This window comes from Erpetoichthys calabaricus, chromosome 17, assembly GCF_900747795.2.
Source record: "Erpetoichthys calabaricus chromosome 17, fErpCal1.3, whole genome shotgun sequence".
In the NCBI taxonomy this organism is placed as follows: domain Eukaryota; kingdom Metazoa; phylum Chordata; class Cladistia; order Polypteriformes; family Polypteridae; genus Erpetoichthys; species Erpetoichthys calabaricus.
The window spans coordinates 12,177,917-12,197,457 of NC_041410.2; the positions used below are offsets into that span (position 1 = coordinate 12,177,917).

At 38.1% G+C, this 19,541-nt stretch overlaps 1 protein-coding gene across 1 annotated transcript in view; it reads left to right on the forward strand.

Moving 5' to 3' along the window:
* cep152 (centrosomal protein 152) overlaps positions 1 to 19,039 on the forward strand; it is a 67,584-nt gene extending 48,545 nt beyond the window's left edge. Inside the window, exons 20-28 of the mRNA XM_051920657.1 lie at positions 582 to 713; positions 3,397 to 4,032; positions 4,841 to 4,922; positions 6,171 to 6,329; positions 10,952 to 11,039; positions 11,215 to 11,318; positions 16,312 to 16,468; positions 16,565 to 16,644; positions 17,788 to 19,039. Of these exons, the coding sequence (XP_051776617.1) occupies positions 582 to 713; positions 3,397 to 4,032; positions 4,841 to 4,922; positions 6,171 to 6,329; positions 10,952 to 11,039; positions 11,215 to 11,318; positions 16,312 to 16,468; positions 16,565 to 16,644; positions 17,788 to 18,719 (2,370 nt within the window). The 3' untranslated portion in view covers positions 18,720 to 19,039. The remainder of the gene's footprint in view (positions 1 to 581; positions 714 to 3,396; positions 4,033 to 4,840; positions 4,923 to 6,170; positions 6,330 to 10,951; positions 11,040 to 11,214; positions 11,319 to 16,311; positions 16,469 to 16,564; positions 16,645 to 17,787) is intronic.
* The last annotated feature ends 502 nt before the right edge of the window (positions 19,040 to 19,541 follow it).

Genomic DNA, 19,541 nt, shown 5'->3' on the forward strand with positions numbered 1-19,541 from the left:
GACCATACATTCTCTTCATTGGCCTCATGTCTATTACTAGATCCAGTTTAAGGCCTTATTGTTTGTTTTCAGTTCACTCCATGGCCAAGCCCCCTCATATATTTCTGATCTTATTTCATGCTACCACCATGGTATATTGCTGTGGTCATCTGGTCAACATCTGCTTGACCATGTGACCATGCATTCTCTTTCATAGCACCCAAGTTAAGGAACTCATTAACCTTTAACATCAGATTGGTTTCATCTGTTGATGATTTTAAAGCTAAACCATAAGCCCACCACTTTCAAATGTCTTTTCCAAAATGTTATTGTTTGTGCCACTGATGGCATACATGTGGGTTTTTTTTACCTATATTTTATTGCTTTATATTGTTTGTTCTTTCTTATGTGCTGTTGGTGCTCTGTTTTAGTTTGTGTTGTTTTTCATTCTGCACAGCACCTTGGTCAACTTCATTTGATTTAAATTTGCTATATAATCTTGTATAATAAAATCTTACTTTAACTTTACTTACCCAGTAGTGATGATCACTTATTATTTGTCCTGTGAGGAATTAAAAATTTTTCTTTTCTCTGCCCCTCAGGTCGAAATTGCACTTTCTAATGCTTATGTTCGTTGGGCTGGTGAGCTATCCACTCTTCCTGAATACAAAATTAATCTTGAAGCTGAAAAAAGAAACTGGGAGCAAGAGAATGAAAAGAATATTGTTGAGCAGGTAAATTAATTACTAAAAACTGTCTGAATATCAAGACACTATATAGAAGCGGTCGGGATTGTCCTTCCGTTCCGTGAGTGTAAAGTGTAGCGGTATTCTGCTTATTACAGACTTACTACTTGCGGCTTGCAGTACGAAGCGACACGATGTGAGCACAGTTCTGGTGCTCCTATTGTTCACTTGCTTTTGTGCTCGTTCTTGGAGATTAGGTAGGCTATTTTTAGATTTGTATACAAAGAAATTTTGTCCTGCCTTACTTCTTCTAACTTGGTCACTTTATTAGCAGTCATTCATTGACTTTTGCAACACGACATTGTTTTTGCGCTGATTCTCCGTGGCTTCTCATTCCCTACACTTACATGCCTGATGTACACATGGAGTGCACACAAATTGAGGATTGTCTCGAACAACAATCTGCTTTTACGGTTGAAAGAAAGCGTGCTGCAGAACGTCAATGCAAGCAAAACTGGCGTAAAAGTTTAACACAAGAACGTCGCGAAGAAACTCGACGTGCTGGGAAAACTGATAAAAGGCACTAATAGAGTTTTCACACCAAATATAGTATTCAAGGAAGTTTTCAAAATTATATAGAACAAAAGTTTAAATTTCGTCGCAAAAATAACACAAACTACGAGTATTAAAGTAGTACGGCTCAGATTCAATGTAACTAAATTAATGAGTTGTGGTAGATGAATTTTATTTTTCACTGTATAAAATATCAAATTGATCTGCATATTGAATTGCCTTAAGAAGTGGTTGACTTAAAAGTCGGTTGCCTTAAAAGGCGGGTCAGCCTAGTCAGACATAATTCCTGTTTGCCAAACTTTGCTGATGGTTAATAATTGACTGATAGGTCATTAAACTGAAGAATCCTGTTTTTTGCTTTGCTCTTTTAAACCTCATATGAGCTTGAAACTTAAGGCTTCCTTATTTATTCTTATATTTATATCCTCTACAGCTCATGGAAGACACTTTAGATTTCACAAATTTGAATCTTGTGCAAGCAGTGTATAGCATACACGACATCCAGAAATTAGTAGAATAGAACATACAATATAATTATTAGTATTAGAACATAGAATATGTAAATAGTAATAAACACACGCCAGAAACTCCAATTTGAACAACCCATGTACAGAATACAGATTTTAAGACTGATGCAGAAATGTGGTTAAAGAAATCCAACAGAGATGAGCTGCAAACCTCCCCTAGCACTGCTTTATTACATACATCCAATAATATTTAGCAGCCTTTACATTACATGTCGGTCCTGTTACATGACATGGCCAGTTATTAGCATCTTTCTCAACATGTCCAGTTCAAGGTGTACCCCTTGTGTTCTCATAAAGCATCCTTACACCATAGTTAATGTTAAGGTTGTGGATGTAGAGACAGCAACTCCAGAAAGTATTATGAGAAGCAAGGAGACCAGGAGATGTCAAGTCAGGCAGGTTCATCATGGACAAGCAAAGGTCAGAACCTAAAACATTGAAAGTTATCATCAAACAAAACATGAAGGCAAACTGAAAAAGAAGTCAATTACAGAATGAAGTCAAAAACGATGCAAATCTTAGCGCTAGGCCTACTTGATAAATAAACTAACTGTCTAGAAAGGTTTTTAGATAGAAGTTATCCACCGGAGTGTGTGTCACATAAAGAAGAGATGGTAACAGCAAAATAGAAATGTAACGTCCCAATAAAATAAAAGGTAAAGTACCCTTCTGATTAGTAGAAATAGCTCAAAAGTTGATAGAAATGTTTGTTTTGTACCTAATACTTGTATGCAAAATTAGGTTGACCTAAGTGAAAGCGTACTCAAGTTATCGTGTTTACATACACACAGACAGACAGAGATATAATTCCAAAAATGGTATTTTTTGGACTCAGGGAGGTCTGAAACGTCGAGATTCATCAAAATCTCGAAATGGAATTTTTGGAGGATTCCAATACTTTCCCTATACTTCGTATACGAGAAAGTGAAAAAAAGAGTAGCTCAAATCATCCCAAAATGTGACCTCCATAATAACAACTATCAGCAAGCACATTAACACAACACAAATAACATTTACTTATAACGGTGGAAGGGTGATCTTATTCGGGAGTAATGATGACTATCAAGTAGGCATGTCATGCAGTGGGTGTGTCATGTGGTGGGCGTGTCATGTAGTAGGACCATCGTGTAGTGTTGTGTGCCAAAGCCAGACCCTTCCTGGAGTTTTTGCTGTGTAAGTCATGTGATAGAAAACATGCAATCTTATTGGCTGTTCAGCAGAGCTCCTGAATTGCAAAGTTCTGGAGGTATGCAGATAGACCATTCTTCAGAAATCACCTCTTTGGTCAGAAGTATGTTTATAAAGTCTTGAGGCTGCCAGGCCACTGCCCCTTGGTGGAATCTTTCACTACTGCACCTCAAGTAATCCCTGATTTGTTTTAAAGAGACATCTAACTGGGGAGGCCTCTAATCTGCCTACCTACTTTTAATTTGTGTAGAATCTCACATAAAAGTGAAACCACATATGCCAAAAGTGCGAATGTAGGGACTGCACCCTAATAATTTATTTTTTTTATCAGAGTCTGGTAATCAAGAAGAGGTTATTGTGACTTACGTGTCCTGACAAAATTATGTTAATGTTTTAAAGAGGGTTTGAACAAATCTCTGATGATGTATGTTTCTATTATTCAGATATCCACAGTACTCAAAGCAGCAGAAGAAAAATGGGAGCAAAAATATAAAGAAATGGAAAAGATGGAAGCAAATAATAAAAATTCAGAAATGCAAGAAAAGATTTCCTGGCTTGAAAGGCAGCTAGACCATCTGAAAACCGAAGAAGCAGCCCACTTAAAGGCTGAACTGGCCAAGGCCCATGCTCAGTGGACCAAGGAAAAACAAGAAGAGATCAACAGAATTAATGAACTTAATGAAAAAGATTATAAGACATTTCTAGATGAACACACAAAAAAATTAAATAATCTTATCAAAACAAGCAGAGCAGAGTTTGAGCAACAGAAACTGGATTTGCTTACTAAGAAAGAAGCTGATTTCAACGAGTTCCTGAAAGAAAAACAAAGGCAGTGGTCGAAAGAATTGGCTGAAAAGACAGGGAGAGCCAGAGAGCTGTATGAGGAAGAACTTCTTCTTGAAATTAAGAGTATAGCTGATGACGTGCAAGCCATGATAGTTGGTGATCTTACAAAGTCTCCAAAATCTGAGAAGATGTATAATAATAAAGGTCGACAGTTCTTTGGAGAGTTGCGAACAAGCCTGCATTTGGCATTCAGAGATTTTGTGATGAATTTAATCAAACAAGAATGTAAAAAGGTAAATTTTGGACTTTATTCTAATTGGTTAGTGGGGAAGAAGTGGCACTTGCATGTTACAAGGGGTTCAACAAGTCCCACCTAAAACTCACAATGGTTATTAGAGGCTTCCTCTATATACCAGTCCAGGTAAACCAAAACTACCAGACGGTTTTGTCCAGTTTAACTTCTTAAGATGCCATTAAGCAAATCTTCCAAATGCACAAGTGAGAAATTTAGAGTCTTGGAAGAGAGTGCAGATGACCTGATGAATATTTCCTGGCAAACTTGTGCAAGAAGTAAGATCCCCATGTGGGAGAAATGGGACCCTACATCCAGTAACAGTGAGTAGGTGGCCAAGCTAACTACAAATAATAATGGGTGCTGGAATCCTAAGGCTTTATTCCAAGGAGTGGTTTTAAAAAGGTCAGTCCCAGTCAAACCCCTGACTAAAGTGGGTTGGTAGGTGGGCTTGAGGAAAAGCATGATTTGAAAATGAAAGGGAACATTGCAATTCTTTCTTTGGCGTCCTGAGGTGGTTAGGTTGCAAAATAATAGAGTTGCATGCAGTGTTCAGCTAGTTTGGGCCTGAAAGAGTTCTGTACCTCTTTTCATTTATCTGTCACTTAGGGATCACCACTTCCTGATCTTGACTCATTTTAATAGATTTTCATCTTGCTTGGCTTTTGCTTCAGGTTAGGCTGGCACACCCTTCGTTGTAAATGTGACAAACTTGACTGTATAAACCTATACAAGTGCGGTCATGCTTATTTATCACAATAAAGTCAGTGTTATTAACGTAACTATTTTTCTTTGGTTTCTAATTCAAGAGTGAAGAAAAGCTGCAAGCAGTTGTAAAAGAAGCTGAGCTCCACAAAAAAGAAGCCGAAATGCATCAGCGACATCTTGACGGTACTTGTTATTTATACCTCATCTCTGTCAAATTTTATTTAGTGGTCAATATTTTTCAAATGTTTTTTGTTCTATATACTGGCTTAACGTGGAAGAGGTGCTGACTATTTTTTATATGTTATTTAGCCCATGTATTTCACAGTGATGGAATAGACCAAATTTTAATCTTGTGTTTTCAAGCAGAGTGCCATATAACAGGGGCCTTTGGTGCTCTGGAAGCCCACCACTAGTTGTTTTGTCTTGCTGATATTGAGTTGCAGGTGGTTCTCTCTGAATCAAAAGACAAAGTCCTTCACAAGCCTCCTGTACTTTGACCTAGTCTCCATTATTAATGCAGCCTATGATGAAAGTTTCTGTAGGTGGCAAATGCTGGTATTGTAGTAGGCTGGTAGTCTGTTGTGTATAGGGTAAATGGGAAGTGACACAGGGTACAGTTCTCTGTGATGTTCCAGTTTTACTCACCACCATTTCTGATGCACAATTCCTGAGCCTTACAAACTGCTGTCTGTTGCTCGGGTAGTCCATGACCCAAGAGTTTGTTGGGACATCAAGATGCAAAGCCTGGAGCTTTTTCCCTACTCGATGAGGCAGAATGGTGTTAAAAGCACTGGGGAAAAAATAAAAATCAAAGAACACAATCCAGACTGCGGTGTCAGCTTTGTCCAAGTGGGATTAAGCTCTGTGGAGCTTGTAGATCAGATGATCCCTCACACCTCTGTGTGTCTGATAGGCACACTGCTGAGGATGAAGATGTTATTATAAATTGCAGTGCAATTTATGTACAGTATGTTATGGGGAGGATAATTTAGCTATTTTTTTATCTTGGTTTTTGAGACATAACAATTTTGATCCAATTTTCCATGCATTCTGGTTATTTCATTCATTATTTATAAATGAGTATACCAGTGTGTCAGACACCGATGCATCAGCTTCCTCTCCACATTCAGTGTTGTTTGCTCTGCTCATTGTTAATCGTAATAGTGTACAATTAAGAGAACAAAATCCATAGTAAAAGGTAAATTAAAAAAGATTAAAAGTATTTAAATCTATGACAAAATACCAATAGTTCTACATTTCTTATACAGTAAATGTAAAATCTCAGACTAGAGAAGGTAAAAAAGGCCAGCTAATTCAGCAGTGAGGTCAAGTAGAGGTGGAAGTGACTTGCTGGTTATGACATTTGTTGCAACAAAAACTTGTTTCCATTAGACTCTTTCAACTTTGCAATTAATTCTTTTTGTGTTTCAGATGAAAAGACAAGCCACCATTGCTTTTGTAAGCACTGCGTTCATAAGCTTGAAAAGGCTCAAAAAGAGTGCCATGACCTCCGGCGAAATTTGGAGAAAGCTTGCAGACACCTGCAGCAATCTGACAGAGAAAATAAAGCCAACATGCGTCTCATGAAAGGTTTCAGTTTCTTATAAGTATCAGCATAATGCATGTTTGTACACTTTGAACATCCTTCTTGCATCTCAATTGATTTTTTTCCACGACTAATGTGAATGACGTTTTCTGTAATTTTGCACATACAAAAAGCCAAATTATTTTTTTTACTTGCTCCACTGATTTGATTTCATTGTGGTAAAAATGTGCTTTTGTATATTTGACATCCATCTATCCATTTATCGATTGTTTGTTTAACATTAGAATTACCAACGCCTACAAAAAAAACTCGTAAATCTGTCCCACCTTAAATCCCTTCGCACCTCTCTGTCAGCGTCTTTTGTCTTGTAAATGTGTTGATAAGCAGCAAGCAGCCTGCTATCACATCCCCCCCACTGCCGCACAGTTTTCTCAGCTCAGGTCTGTTTACCTGCATGTCAGTTGCTTAGAATTGTATAGAGTGAGGAGTCCAGCAAAATGACACCCTTTATAAATACTATCTCGTTATTTGGAACACATGCATTTCATGTGTGTTCCGTGTCTACAACAATCTATGTAAACACATCGTTAAAACAGAAACGTTTTTCATGTTTTAGTAATAAATGACAAATTGTAGACATGAAGTGTATAATGTGTGAAATCTGAAGTCCAAATATCAAATAAACACTTTCACAAAAGGTACAAATATAACAGAACAAGTGTGCTTCTATTCAAGAATATAACTGCAGAAAAAGAACCCGCGTTAGGTTGCGACATTGACACCATTTTGATACGACCGCTTTGGTGGCGCAACAGTAACAACTGTTGACTGGTAATCAAAACTTCACAGGTTCGATCCCGGATGACTCCATTTTAAGAAGTGAGCTGTTCCTATTGTTACTATTTTAGAATAAAAGCATACATTTGATTTGAGTCTGTAACAGCCGGTGTAAATTTATGATACTTGTAAAGGTTAGCATTGTTTTTTTTTTTTTTATTCAGTTTTATTCTCTCAGTCGTGTTCACGCTTCCCCCAATCTGACACTGCTGTTTTCACATAAAGACATCCTATAACAGAGGTGAACTCAGATGATGACGAGAGTTCTACATCGGAGAAATAATGTGCGTTGCACTGTTGCCGTCGCTGTACTTTGTATATGTACATGAGAAGCTCTGCAGTCTACTTGTAACTTTACGGTGTGGGAAGTAAGTAAATAAATCAAGGTAAATAACATTTGATCTGGCTCTTCTATACAAAATACAGCGACGGCAGCTTTCACCTGCAGCTATAGACTCTTCAGTATGTGAGCGACTCTCCACACTACTGATTTATCGATGTGTTTATATAGATTGTTGTAGACACGGAACACACATGATGCATGATGCACGATATAGTATTTATAAAAGGTGTCATTTTGCTTGACTTTCTTACTCTATACAACTCTAAGCAACTGACATGCACATAAACAGACTTGAGCTGAGAAAACTGTGCGGCGGTGGGGGGGATGTGGTAGCAGGCTGCTTGCTGCTTATTGACACATTTACAAGACAAAACACGTTGACAGAGAGGTGCGAAGGAATTTAAGGTGGGACAGATTTACGAGTTTTTGCATAGGCTTTAGTAATTCTAGTGTTAAGGCAGCTGCTTGAATCTACCTTTTTAACTGCCTTTCCGCCCATCATTTGTTAATGACAAATATGTGAACTTGTCTGTCTGTCTGTCCATCTCTGTGATTTTCATTGAATTATCTGTCTACTGGGGCTCTTCTAAATTCATTCTACAATTTCCGATTCCTGGTGCTGTAGATCTGCCAGTTTAATCATTTAAAATTCAGAGAGTTTATTTTAATAAAAACAAAAACATTTTTTTTTATTGTTGTGTTGCTTTTGATACTTTTAGATGACTACATCCAAAATGTTTTTTTTTTACTTTTCTCGCATCATTTAGAATGTAATCTGTTGGAGGAAGGTTATGGAAGTTTTATACTTTGTTGATTTACCATTACTTATTAAGACTACACTTTTACAAATGGAGCAATGTCTAGTCAAACAGTCCAGAACCACTCAAAAGTTAGTTTTGTCAACTTATTTTTTCTTATAGTCTTCTAGTATTTTGACATTTGTTTTGTTGTGGTAGTACCTAAGGTGACAAAATTTTTGGACTCTGTATAATGTAGACCATAATAGAATGTCCCCAATCCCATATTTGCCACCTCACTGTCTGGATTGACTACTATTGTAGTTCAATAATTCACCCTTTCTTTTACATCTGTAACCCTAGGCAATTCGATTCACTACCCGAACAATCAGGACAATAATTTAAGCAGAGTACAAATATGATTATTAGCCAAATAATATTACTCCAACATGGATAATAGGCTACTACATGGCTCTCTGTCTTAGTATTTTGATTGGTCTCTGATCTGGAATGGCCTTCTCTATGAATAGAGCAGCTGAGACATAGAGAGAGAGTTGGATGGACTCTCCTCAAGACAAAAAATGGCAGAGGGAGAACCTACAGTATGCAAACTTCCACTTATTGCGGCTTTTTAGCCCCTGGCACCACTCTTGAACCTAATCAGGTTGGGTGCAGCGTTCAACATTGAAGCAGCTCCAGCATAACCTAGCCCCCAGTTCATCTGATTTATTCCTTCATGTAAGCATCCTTTCCAATTCCAGACAAACAAGAAAGAAAGGATACACAAGTAACTAGGCTGTAAACTGCCTTCTATTGATTGATTGATTGATTCATTCATTTTCTACCACTTTTCCTAAACTGGGTCACGGGGGCAACAGCCTTAACAGTGACACCCATATGTCCTTTTCCTCGGCCACACTTCCCAACTCGTAATGTGGGATCCCAAGGTGTTCCCAGATCATCTTGGAGATGTAATCCTCCTAGTGAGGCCTGGGCCCTGGTCGTGCCCTTAAAACCTCCAGAGAGGTATCTGGGTGGCATCCATATCAGATGCTCAAATCACCTCAGTTGGCTCCCCTTAATTTGGAGGGTTAGTGGCTCTACTACAAGCCTCTCCCAAATATCTGCGCTTCTCACTTTATCTGTAAGAGCCTTCCAGTCGAAGCTTTCTTCCTTCAGGAATGAGCTCATTTGTCCCTGTCTTTGATACTTGGACTTCATATAAACTAAAACAATGTGTCTGACATGTCTGCACAAGGTTAGAGCCAAGCACCCTTGGTAATCAGGTACAAATAGATTAATGCAAAGCCTTCAACCGTCCCAAGCCAGCTGGCCAGTTAGTTCCTGGTTTGGTATTTCAGCTAAGGGCTAAACAACTGTATGCAAAAGTCTGATCTAGTAGGGTCACAAATGTGCCTGAGCAACAACTGATTACTAAAGTATTATTATATTTTTTCTAAGTACATATTTTTATCATCAGGCAACAACTGATTATTAAAGTATTATTATTTTTTTCTAAGTACATAGTTTTATGATAATATTATTGCACTATCCTCATGATAACATCGCTGACTGGGCTCACTCTGCTCTGCAGAAATACCAAATTGAAATCCAGAAATAATGACGACTGGACCCTCCTTGTTAGTTCTCACAGACAATATGCAAAATGAACACTTGGGACCTAGGCATACTTCACATGGAGCTGAAGTCCAGTTTGTCTAAAAGCCAATCACCACATGCACAGATGAATTACTTTCGTACTTTGTGTTCTTCTTGGATTGCTCCACTGCAAATACTGGCAATTTATTTAAAGATTAGTCATGATAGTGTACAAATTTTTATAATTTCCTCTGCAGCCTCTTGCAGTTAAAGCCATGCTTTATTAAAAAAAAATACAGATTTAGTAAGTAATGTTTTGGGAATGTGAAATCATAATTAATTTCCCCCTGAGTTTTTTTTTTAATCAATTTAATGCGAAGAAATTAAAACTACATAAAAAGCCGTTATTGTTATGTTTAAATGTACATAGTTTATTTTCTCCTATAAGGCTAAAGATTATTGCATTGATTTAATCCAGGCACTGATCTGAAACAGAAACCACCAGTGCTGTATGTCATAATTCTGAAATTGTAGTCACTCTTGAGAGTCAAAAAATGCCTCCCCACCCATTCATTCTTCAGACTATTAACCAACTGTATCAGGAGAGCCTTGACTCTTAATGAATTTAGCACGCCGTGAAAGTCATTGCACGACAAATCAAAACTTGATGTGATGTGTAAGCTTTCTTGATTTTATACAATTATGTTATCTTTATCAAGCACTTTGTGTGAAATGTGCCTAAGCCATTTACCCAGTAAAAATGAATGAACATGGAGAAAAAAATAAAGACTATGGAGCGGCTCACCTTCCTAGTGTGAAAGAAAATGGAACTACTTACAAGCTACTAAAGGTTAAAAGCTGACAAAGCTGTTTTTTTTATAATAGCAGGTTATTCATACAGGCGTCTGTCATAAGACCGGGTGCAGTAAGCTGACCTAGGACAACTTCCTCTTTAGGAACGCATCTGTTAGACATAGGAAAGATTATATTTCCTTCTTGAGGGCCCCTTTTGACACGCACACAAAACAGAAACGGCCGATTTGCGCAATACAAAATGAAACGCTTAGGTAAACGATGATATGCTTTTTTATAAGTAAAGGGTAAACATGCTGTGTTTAATGTGGTTTTCACACCTTTTTTTTCTTGCCAGATAACTATGAAGAGACCATCCGAAAATTAAAGGAAGAAAACCTGCAAAAGTGTAAAGAAAAATCACCGGGAATCAAAAAAAATTCTGAGTATGACTTCAGTTGTTTTTAGCTGGGTTTTATCTTTTGGTGGAATAAATTAATTTCTTAAAATACACTTATTAATTATTCTCTTCTGTAATGTATAATATCATGCAGTTGTTTTATTTCAGTTTAGTTAATGGAAATGTTTTGAAGTTCACTAAAAGATGCATCATCATTTTAGGTCACAAACTGATGCCAGCTTGGAGAACAACTACAAGGCATTTATTGAAGAAGGAATTGAAGAAAACAGAGCCCAATATATAAAATCCCTGCAAAAAATTAAAGGTACCATACATGCATGTATTATGACTTAACAGTGAAAATTATTGTTTTATGCCTCATTCTCCCAGAGTTTTTTAAAACTATCAGTCTTACTTAACACATACAGTACATAGCCACACATGTATAAATATTAAATGAATAAAGAAACTATATAGTAGTGAGAGAGAGAAGGAGCAAAGACAAATAAATGTGACATATACTGTGCCTTCAGAAAAGTATTCAGCCCTATTCACAGTTTTCACATTTTGTGATGCTGCAGCCTTGTGCTGAGACCATTTGTATCATTTTTTTTTCCTTTCATTAAGCAATACTCAGTACCGCAGAATGACAAAGCGAAAACAAAATTCAAAATGCAAATCTATTCAAAATCAAAAACTGAAATATCACATTGACACAGGTTAAGTATCCAGACCCTTTACTCAGTACTTAGTTGAAACCCCTTTGTCAGCCATTCCAGCCTGGAGTCTTCTTGGGTCTGACACAACAAGCTTCACACACCTGGATTTGGGGATTTTTCTGTCATTCTTCTCTGCTGACCCTCTCAAAGTCCATCATGTGTGATAGAGACCATCAGTGGACAGCTATTTTCAGGTCTCTCCAGAGACATCTGGGCCCTAGCTGGGTCACTCAAGGACATGCCCAAAGATGCCCTTAAGCTGCTGTTGTGTTCTCTTTGCTTTATGCTTGGGGTCATTGTCCTGCTGGAAGGTAAAACTGTGACCCAGTCTGAGGTCCAGAGCACCTTGCAGCAGGTTTTCATCAATAAAGCTGCATATAAGGAAAAGGTTCAGAATCTGACAGCATTGTGCAACACCAACAACCTGGTCTTAAATACCAAAAAGACCAAAGAAGTTATTCTGGACTGTAGGATCACTAAAAAGACCAATCACAGTCCGATAACAATCAATGCAGATGCTGTGGAGAGAGTTTCCAGCTTTAAGTTTCTAGGAGTCACCATCTCAGAGGACCTGTCCTGGGCTGACAACAACTTGGCTATAATAGGCAAAGCACAACAACGCCTCTATTTTCTCAGGAAGCTAAGAAGAGCCAACCTCCCCCAGACGCTGCTGGTTAATTTCTATAGATGCACTATAGAGAGCATCTTAACTAACTGCATGATGGCCTGGTACAACAGCTGCACCAAGGCTGCTGCAGCATGTCGTAAAAACGGCAGAGGCCATTATTGGGACTGAACTGCCATCACTCGAACTCTTGTATAAGACTTGCTGTGTGAGAAGGGCCAGAAACATTCTCAAGGACAAAACTCATCCTGGAAATTCTTTGTTTGAACTCCTCCCTTCAGGCAGACACTTTAGGTCAATCTGTGTACGCACAAACAGACTAAAAAATAGCTTTTTCCCATCTGCCATAAACTTTCTGAACTCTGAATCTCTCATTATGAGTTCATTTTTAATTAAACATGTGCAATTAGCTATATTGGTAATGTGAAATATACTAATGTAATACAATATAGAATATGTAATGTACTATTCATTAACAGGTGCAATAACAAAATATGCTGCTGTACTTTGAGCAATAATAATTTGCTGTGGTTACTTGATCACTTAACGCTGTATACGACATATTTGGAATTATTTGACTTTTCTTTAAATGCACCTTTGGGCTGTCACAAAAAGTAATTTCGTTGTGTTACACCATGGCAATAAAGTGCTTGAACTTGAAGGATATCTCTGTACTTTGCTCCATTCAGGTTTTCGTCAACTCTGACTAGTCTACCGGTCACTGCCAGGGAAAAAAGACCCCACAGCCTGGTGCTGCCACTACCACGCTTCACTGTTGGAATGGTATTGTCTTAAGTGATGAGTGCTGCTTGGGGACCTCTAAACATAATGCTTAGAACTGAGGCCAAACACTTCAGTCATGGTTTCATCACACCAGAGTATGTCAGTTCTCATAGTTTGAGACCCCTTTTAAGTGCTTCTTTGCAAACTCCATGCTTGCTTCCATGTGTTGTCTGACCACTCTCCCATAAACCCCAGATTGGTGAAGTGTTGGCAGTTATGTTCAGTTTTGATTGGTAACCAGCTTTAGGAAAAGTCATGTTTTTTCCAAAGTTCTTCTATTTAAGAATTCTGGAGGCCACTGTGTCCTCAGAAGCCTTCAGTGCTGTTAAAAAAAAAAAAATAAAAAAAACCCAACTTTGTAGCCTTCCCCAGATCTGCGCCTCGACACAATCCTGTTTCCAAGCTCTGCAGACAAAGCCTTTGACTTAATGGCTTGGATTTTTCTCCACTATGGGACAGGTGTATGCTTTGCATAAATTTCAACTAAACTTACTTCTGGTGGACTTCAAGTAAGGTGCAGAAACATCACAGTGATGATCAATAGAATGGGGTGAAGCTGAGCCAAATTTCAAATGTCATAGCAAAAGATCTGAATACTTGTATCAATGTGACATGTCAGTTTTTTTACTTTTAATAAATTTGCCAAAAAATTCTAAAATCATAGTTTTGCTTTGTCATTCTGGAATATTGAGTGTTATTTGATGAGGGGATAAAAATGAATTTAATTTTTTTATTATATGGCTGCAATATAACAAAATGTGAAAAAAATGAAGAGGTCTGTATAATTTCTCAATCCACTGTCTATTACATTCCAAGTGTTGACATATAAAAAAAATTAATTAGAAGCTAACACTAGTCCATGGTCTCTTACCTTCATTTCCATTATTCGGGAACTTGGGAAAACATCTTTTTTTTTTTTTTTAGTACCAATTTTAACCTGAGTAGAGCTGAGCATGTCCCAACCCCAAGTGATGTCAGATGATGTGCAGGCACGCTTTACATGCTTAGGCCTTGTACTTGTGAGCGTGATTTAAGATGAAATGAGAAAACGGCACACTTCTTAGGCCACGTTGCTTTGAGCAACAAGTTCCACTAGTTAATATTTTGTACCACCCATAAATAATTGGTATACTTCATAGTTATTATATTGTAATGGTGAACATGAATAATCACATTTCTATAATAAATTACTTTTGGATTATCCTAAATCTGCTTATTTCTGTTTCTGTAGCAACTGAATGAGGGGAAAATTAAAGCTAATTTCACACCAGATATTCTATCAGTATGTTTTTGTGACATTCTAACACTGCTTTTACAGTCTTGGCTAACACTGTAATAATACATTTTATTTATATAGCACCTTTCGCTCAAGGCATTTAAATATATAATATATAAAAAATATGCTAGCTTTGTAACCCTGTGGTGTAAAAATTTAGCCCAGGGTCCCAGAAACCATGGATTCTGCCACTTCTTTCAATCAGTGACATTGCTTGTGTGTTAGCGGCTAAGCGAGTTTCTCTCTCCTTGGAGGTTTCGTTTTGCCGATGTGCTTGCCTCGCTTGTGTATTAGCGGCTAAGCGAGTGTCTCTTTCTTCTGAGGTTTAGTTTTGCCGATATGCTAGCCTCACTTGTGCATTAGCGGCTAAACGAGCTTCTCTTTCCTCTGCGGTTTCATTTTGCTGACGTGCTTACCTCTGATGTCTATCAGCGGCTAAGTGAGTTTCTCTCTCCTTGTAGGTTTCGTTTTGCTGATGTGCTTGCCTCGCTTGTGTATTAGCGGCTAAGCGAGTGTCTCTCTTTCTTCTGAGGTTTCCTTTTGCCGATGTGCTCGCCTCGCTTGTGTATTAGCGGCTAAGCAAGTTTCTCTTTTCTTGCCGGTTTCACTTTGGTGACAGAGTCGCTTTCTTTGATAGTTACGTTGTAGCCTCTCACTTCCGGGCAGGATAGACAGACACACATACTTCCACGTCTAGACGTTTATATATAAAATAAAAATTGGCTTGAAGAAGAGAGCTGCTGCTGTCAATCACAGGCTTGTAGGTGGGTGTCAGACGTGGTGAAATTTGCTCTGTTATACTAGAGGTTTAAATTTTAAAGCACTAACATTCAAGGAGAGCGAGTCCAGCTTATTGTGTCCACAAGTCCTACATGCTAATTGAAGTTTGCTTTTTCTATTGTCCCCCTGGTTAAGTCAACAGCATTCTAGGGTCAGAATGATTCATTCATTGAAATATTAGTACGGCATCAATCATTTCTGTTCCTCCTCTTTTAAACAGCATCTCCCTAGGCAGTAAGAAGGGTACATTCTGCCAGTGTTCCAATGACTGGATAACACATTTTTATTTTAATTGTAACATGCTTGCTTTTAACCATTACCCATTACTTATTCACTCATTTCAGGTCCCCCTCCTACCTTTTCCACTCTGTCTAATTGTCTCAGGTGAAAAACTATCCAGTATTAAAATACCATCTTAAATAAGTCAAGTTTGTTTTCTACAATTAACACATGCCACAGTACCTGAACTTTCCATGACTCACCATGACATAAAAGTTCATCCAACTTAATTAAAAGCAATCAAACATTCTACATTTATGGACACAGGCCAGTTCTGAGTACTTTGTTACCTTGCTTGTATCTTTGCTCCATATTCTTTCCGTCTTTGTTCTTTCCACGTGTTCTTGCGATAAGATGCAACAGGCAGCGGTGATCATAGCATTACCAGCTGAGTATGGGAACATTTAATATATCCCTCTTTATGTTCTCTGATGTTACAGATGTAGGTAAACGTCAGATTCTTTCAATCCCCTTTGCCAACCTCTTGGGTCTGCATCTATGATGAGAACAACGTGTCTTCGCTTTAAAAATTAATTTAAAATTAGTAGTAACAAGCCAGAGTCTAAATTTTAACCTGTATAACCAGTAACAGCGCACTGCATGTTACACTTGACTTGAGCATTCCTAGTTTTCCTCCTCTTTCTCTGTACTCTGTACATTCATTTGCTCAGAGATTGATGCGCTTGCATATATGTAGTATGTATTTTATCAATGGCATTATGAGGTGTGTAGTTAAATGGTGGAACAGATGCCATTTTTCTAGTTCTAAATTATTTTCATTTTGATTTTAAATATATTATGATTTTTAAGCAAAGCACAAACATTGTTTTTAATTAATTATTGATTTATTCCTTAGGAGAAATGCTTCAGTATGTCAGTGAAAGGAAGAAAAGAGCAGCAGAAGTGATCGAAACAGAGATTTTGCGGGTACGGCAAGAAACTGCACGGAAAATGAGAAAATACTACTTGACGTGCCTCCAGCAAATAATTGATGAAATTAAGAAGAAAGAAAGGTAATGGTGTAGCAAAGTATAATATGCATGTTACATGTAAATAGGACCAATTTGCTTGATAACTTGTAATAATGCCATTATTTCTTTTTGTCTTAGTAATGAAAAAAGTATTAGCCCTACCAGCAAAGTAACATGTGCAACAAACCAAAAGAGCATTAAAAGTAATGGATTGACAGGTACGTGTTTTATTTAATGTTTTAGACATTTAGCATTTGTACTTTTGTGTTTGTGGGTGTAGATGTACTGAGATCCAGGCATAGTGTCTAGTATTCCCTACCACAACACTATCAAACCCACACTATACAGTTTTAAATTTAGGCCACAAAAGAAAGTGTGGCTGTGGTAGGCCTTGGTGACATTAACATTTTGGCTTTTGGGAGGGGTGTCTTAGAACCCCAAACACAGTTCAAAAAAGCCTTTTATTCTTTTTTTACCACAATACTGTATACTTGAATTAAATATTATCCTGTATCTTTTCTTTTATTTTGCCTTCCTTCACCTCGACTCAGAGTGATCGTTGTCTCACTCCATTTTCAATTACCTGGCTGATGAGGACAACCTTGGAAGCTTTTCCAAGCTACACAGATGAGGGCAAAGAATCTGACCCCCAAAAGCTCCCTCCTGAGGTCTTCAAAAGGGCTGCACGCTCCAACTACAATTCCAATACATTCCTGTGGGAATCCAGACTGGAACAGCACTAGTACCATGCTATCCCCCACCCCCCCAGAACATATTACCCCAGCCCATCCATTGTATCGACGTCCCATATATGAAAGGTTCCACCGACCATCCCGCCTGGGAATCTCGTCCTTCCACGAGTTCCTTCACAACATATTGTTTTTTTTTTATTTCTGGATGCCATTCTTCTTACAGTATGTTAACGGATTCCTACTGTACTGCTTATCAATGTATGTCCACCTATGTCTTACAAATCCCCACGCTATAATGTAGAGACCCACCTTCAGATAAGGACCCCCCAGTGATGACAGTCAAGATTATGACCAGCAAACTTTCTCTTTAAAGAGAATTTCAAGTTCGGTGTTGCTTAAATTCTTTCATTCATTCAATTCATCTACCATCAGGGATGTTAAAGTGTGAAAGAGAAGGTAATTATTCTTGGCAGCAGCTCAGTAAATCCATATAATAAACCGTTAAAAGGTGATTGTTGCTGCTTTCTTCTATTGATGAAAGCCTCGAGTGAAATGAGAGAAGCTAGAAAAGCCACATCACATTGTGCATGAGTACTTTTTTTGTCTCAGATAGATCAATCTAAATTCAATATCATTACTATTGTTTTTTTTTATATTAATTGATTACAGAAAAGGAGTCTTCCAAATCTGAATGGGGTGTTTTGAGCACAAAACTGGAAAATCGTGAGCAGTCTACTTGCTTGAAAGTTTACAGCCTTCCTACTCATACAGATTCTGAGGGCAAATCACTACCCGGGCATATTACAAAGGAATTTGGAAGTCTGAAATCTGCAAATAACAAAGGAGGGAAAGAACCACCCATGCAAGCCGAGAGGATTACAGCTGAGAAATCGGCCACCGAGTCTAAGGTGGTTGACTCTGCTCCAGACCTCTCCCGGTTTGTGACCCATAATACCAAGGCAATACAGGAAAAGGAGGAATTTAAAGCCACCGATGCTGAGCAGTCTGGAACCCAGCGAATGAGCACTGGTCAGTCTGTTCTGTTCACCCGCATCTCCCATAATGAACCTGCATTGTCACACGTGACGTTACGTAAGCAGAACATTGCTGGTCAAGCAGAAAAGCATTTTGGTACAGACCTTTCGACCTGTCCATTTGATATTCAGGAAACTCCTGTTCGGGACGGAGGTCCGAGTGATTGGAGTTCAGGAAGCTTTGGGGGTCTGCAACAAAGCAACTTCCTGCCATCATACACAACTAATAAAACTGAACGAATGCTTAAACATAATGTGCAGATGCAACCTTTAGTATCCTCTGTCTATGACACAGATAGCGATGATACTTTCATCAGCAAAAAGATTATAGAAAAATCCAGAATAGATATTCCGGCAAGTATGCAATACGAACTTTACAAAACAAAATCGACGAGCCACCAGAGTGCCAGTAGTACTCGTCTTCTGCATCTTTCAGGTGCAAGGGATCCATTTTTAGGGTTTGAAGGTAAAAGCGTAAAATCAGTCAGTTCAAGGGGTTACTCGTCCGATGTTAAAGTTCAGCAAGACAGTGGATTTGACAGCCCGTTACATCGTTTGAAGAAGTAACATTATGAGTGTGTGTGTGTGCGTGTGTGTGTGTGTGTGTGTGTGTGTGCGTGTGTGTGTGTGCGTGTGCGTGTGTGTGTGTGTGTGTGTGTGTGTGTGTGTGTGTGCACTCTGTGTTGGAAGGAAAGATTTAAAATCAAAGTTGTGTCTGGGAACAAACGAATGTCAGCAGTCTTTAATCAATTCAGGCCATCTGTATTGTGTGTGTTATAATGTGTAAATAATTGACTGTTTCTCTGTTCTGTTTTATACGTTAAAAATATTTATTATTTGTACAAGTTTGGGGGGTATTTTTAATATATTATTATTATTTTTTAATTATGCAATAAATTTTGTTTTAGTAACTTTTGTAGTGTAATTTGTATTAGTCTTTAATGACCATGACAAGACATAGACTTCTGTTAATATTGTTGCCTGGCACATCTATATGGGATTCAGCATTGGCCTGGATTGTTAGGATTTGGTGTTGATGATTGAAATGTTGGAGAAAATCCTAAGATGCTTACAGTCACTTTGTGAATTTTGCTTGATTCTTCATTCACTTCTGAATTAATTCATCGTATAATATGAGTGTGCATTCTCTCGCATTGTTTTGGTACGCTTGGCTTCTTCCTTATAGATAAGAGTGTCTGATCCAAAAATCTATGAAATCTGTCATAGCATTATGACAGCTCACTTAAATGTGAACCTCCTTCACAATGAATGTGACTCAACGGAAGGTTCAGTCCAGTTTAGGTTTGCGGCCAAATTGTGCCTTACCCTTCAACAGTATTTACGTGCAAGGCAGGAAGCAACCCCAGAAAGGGTACCTTATTATGTGTG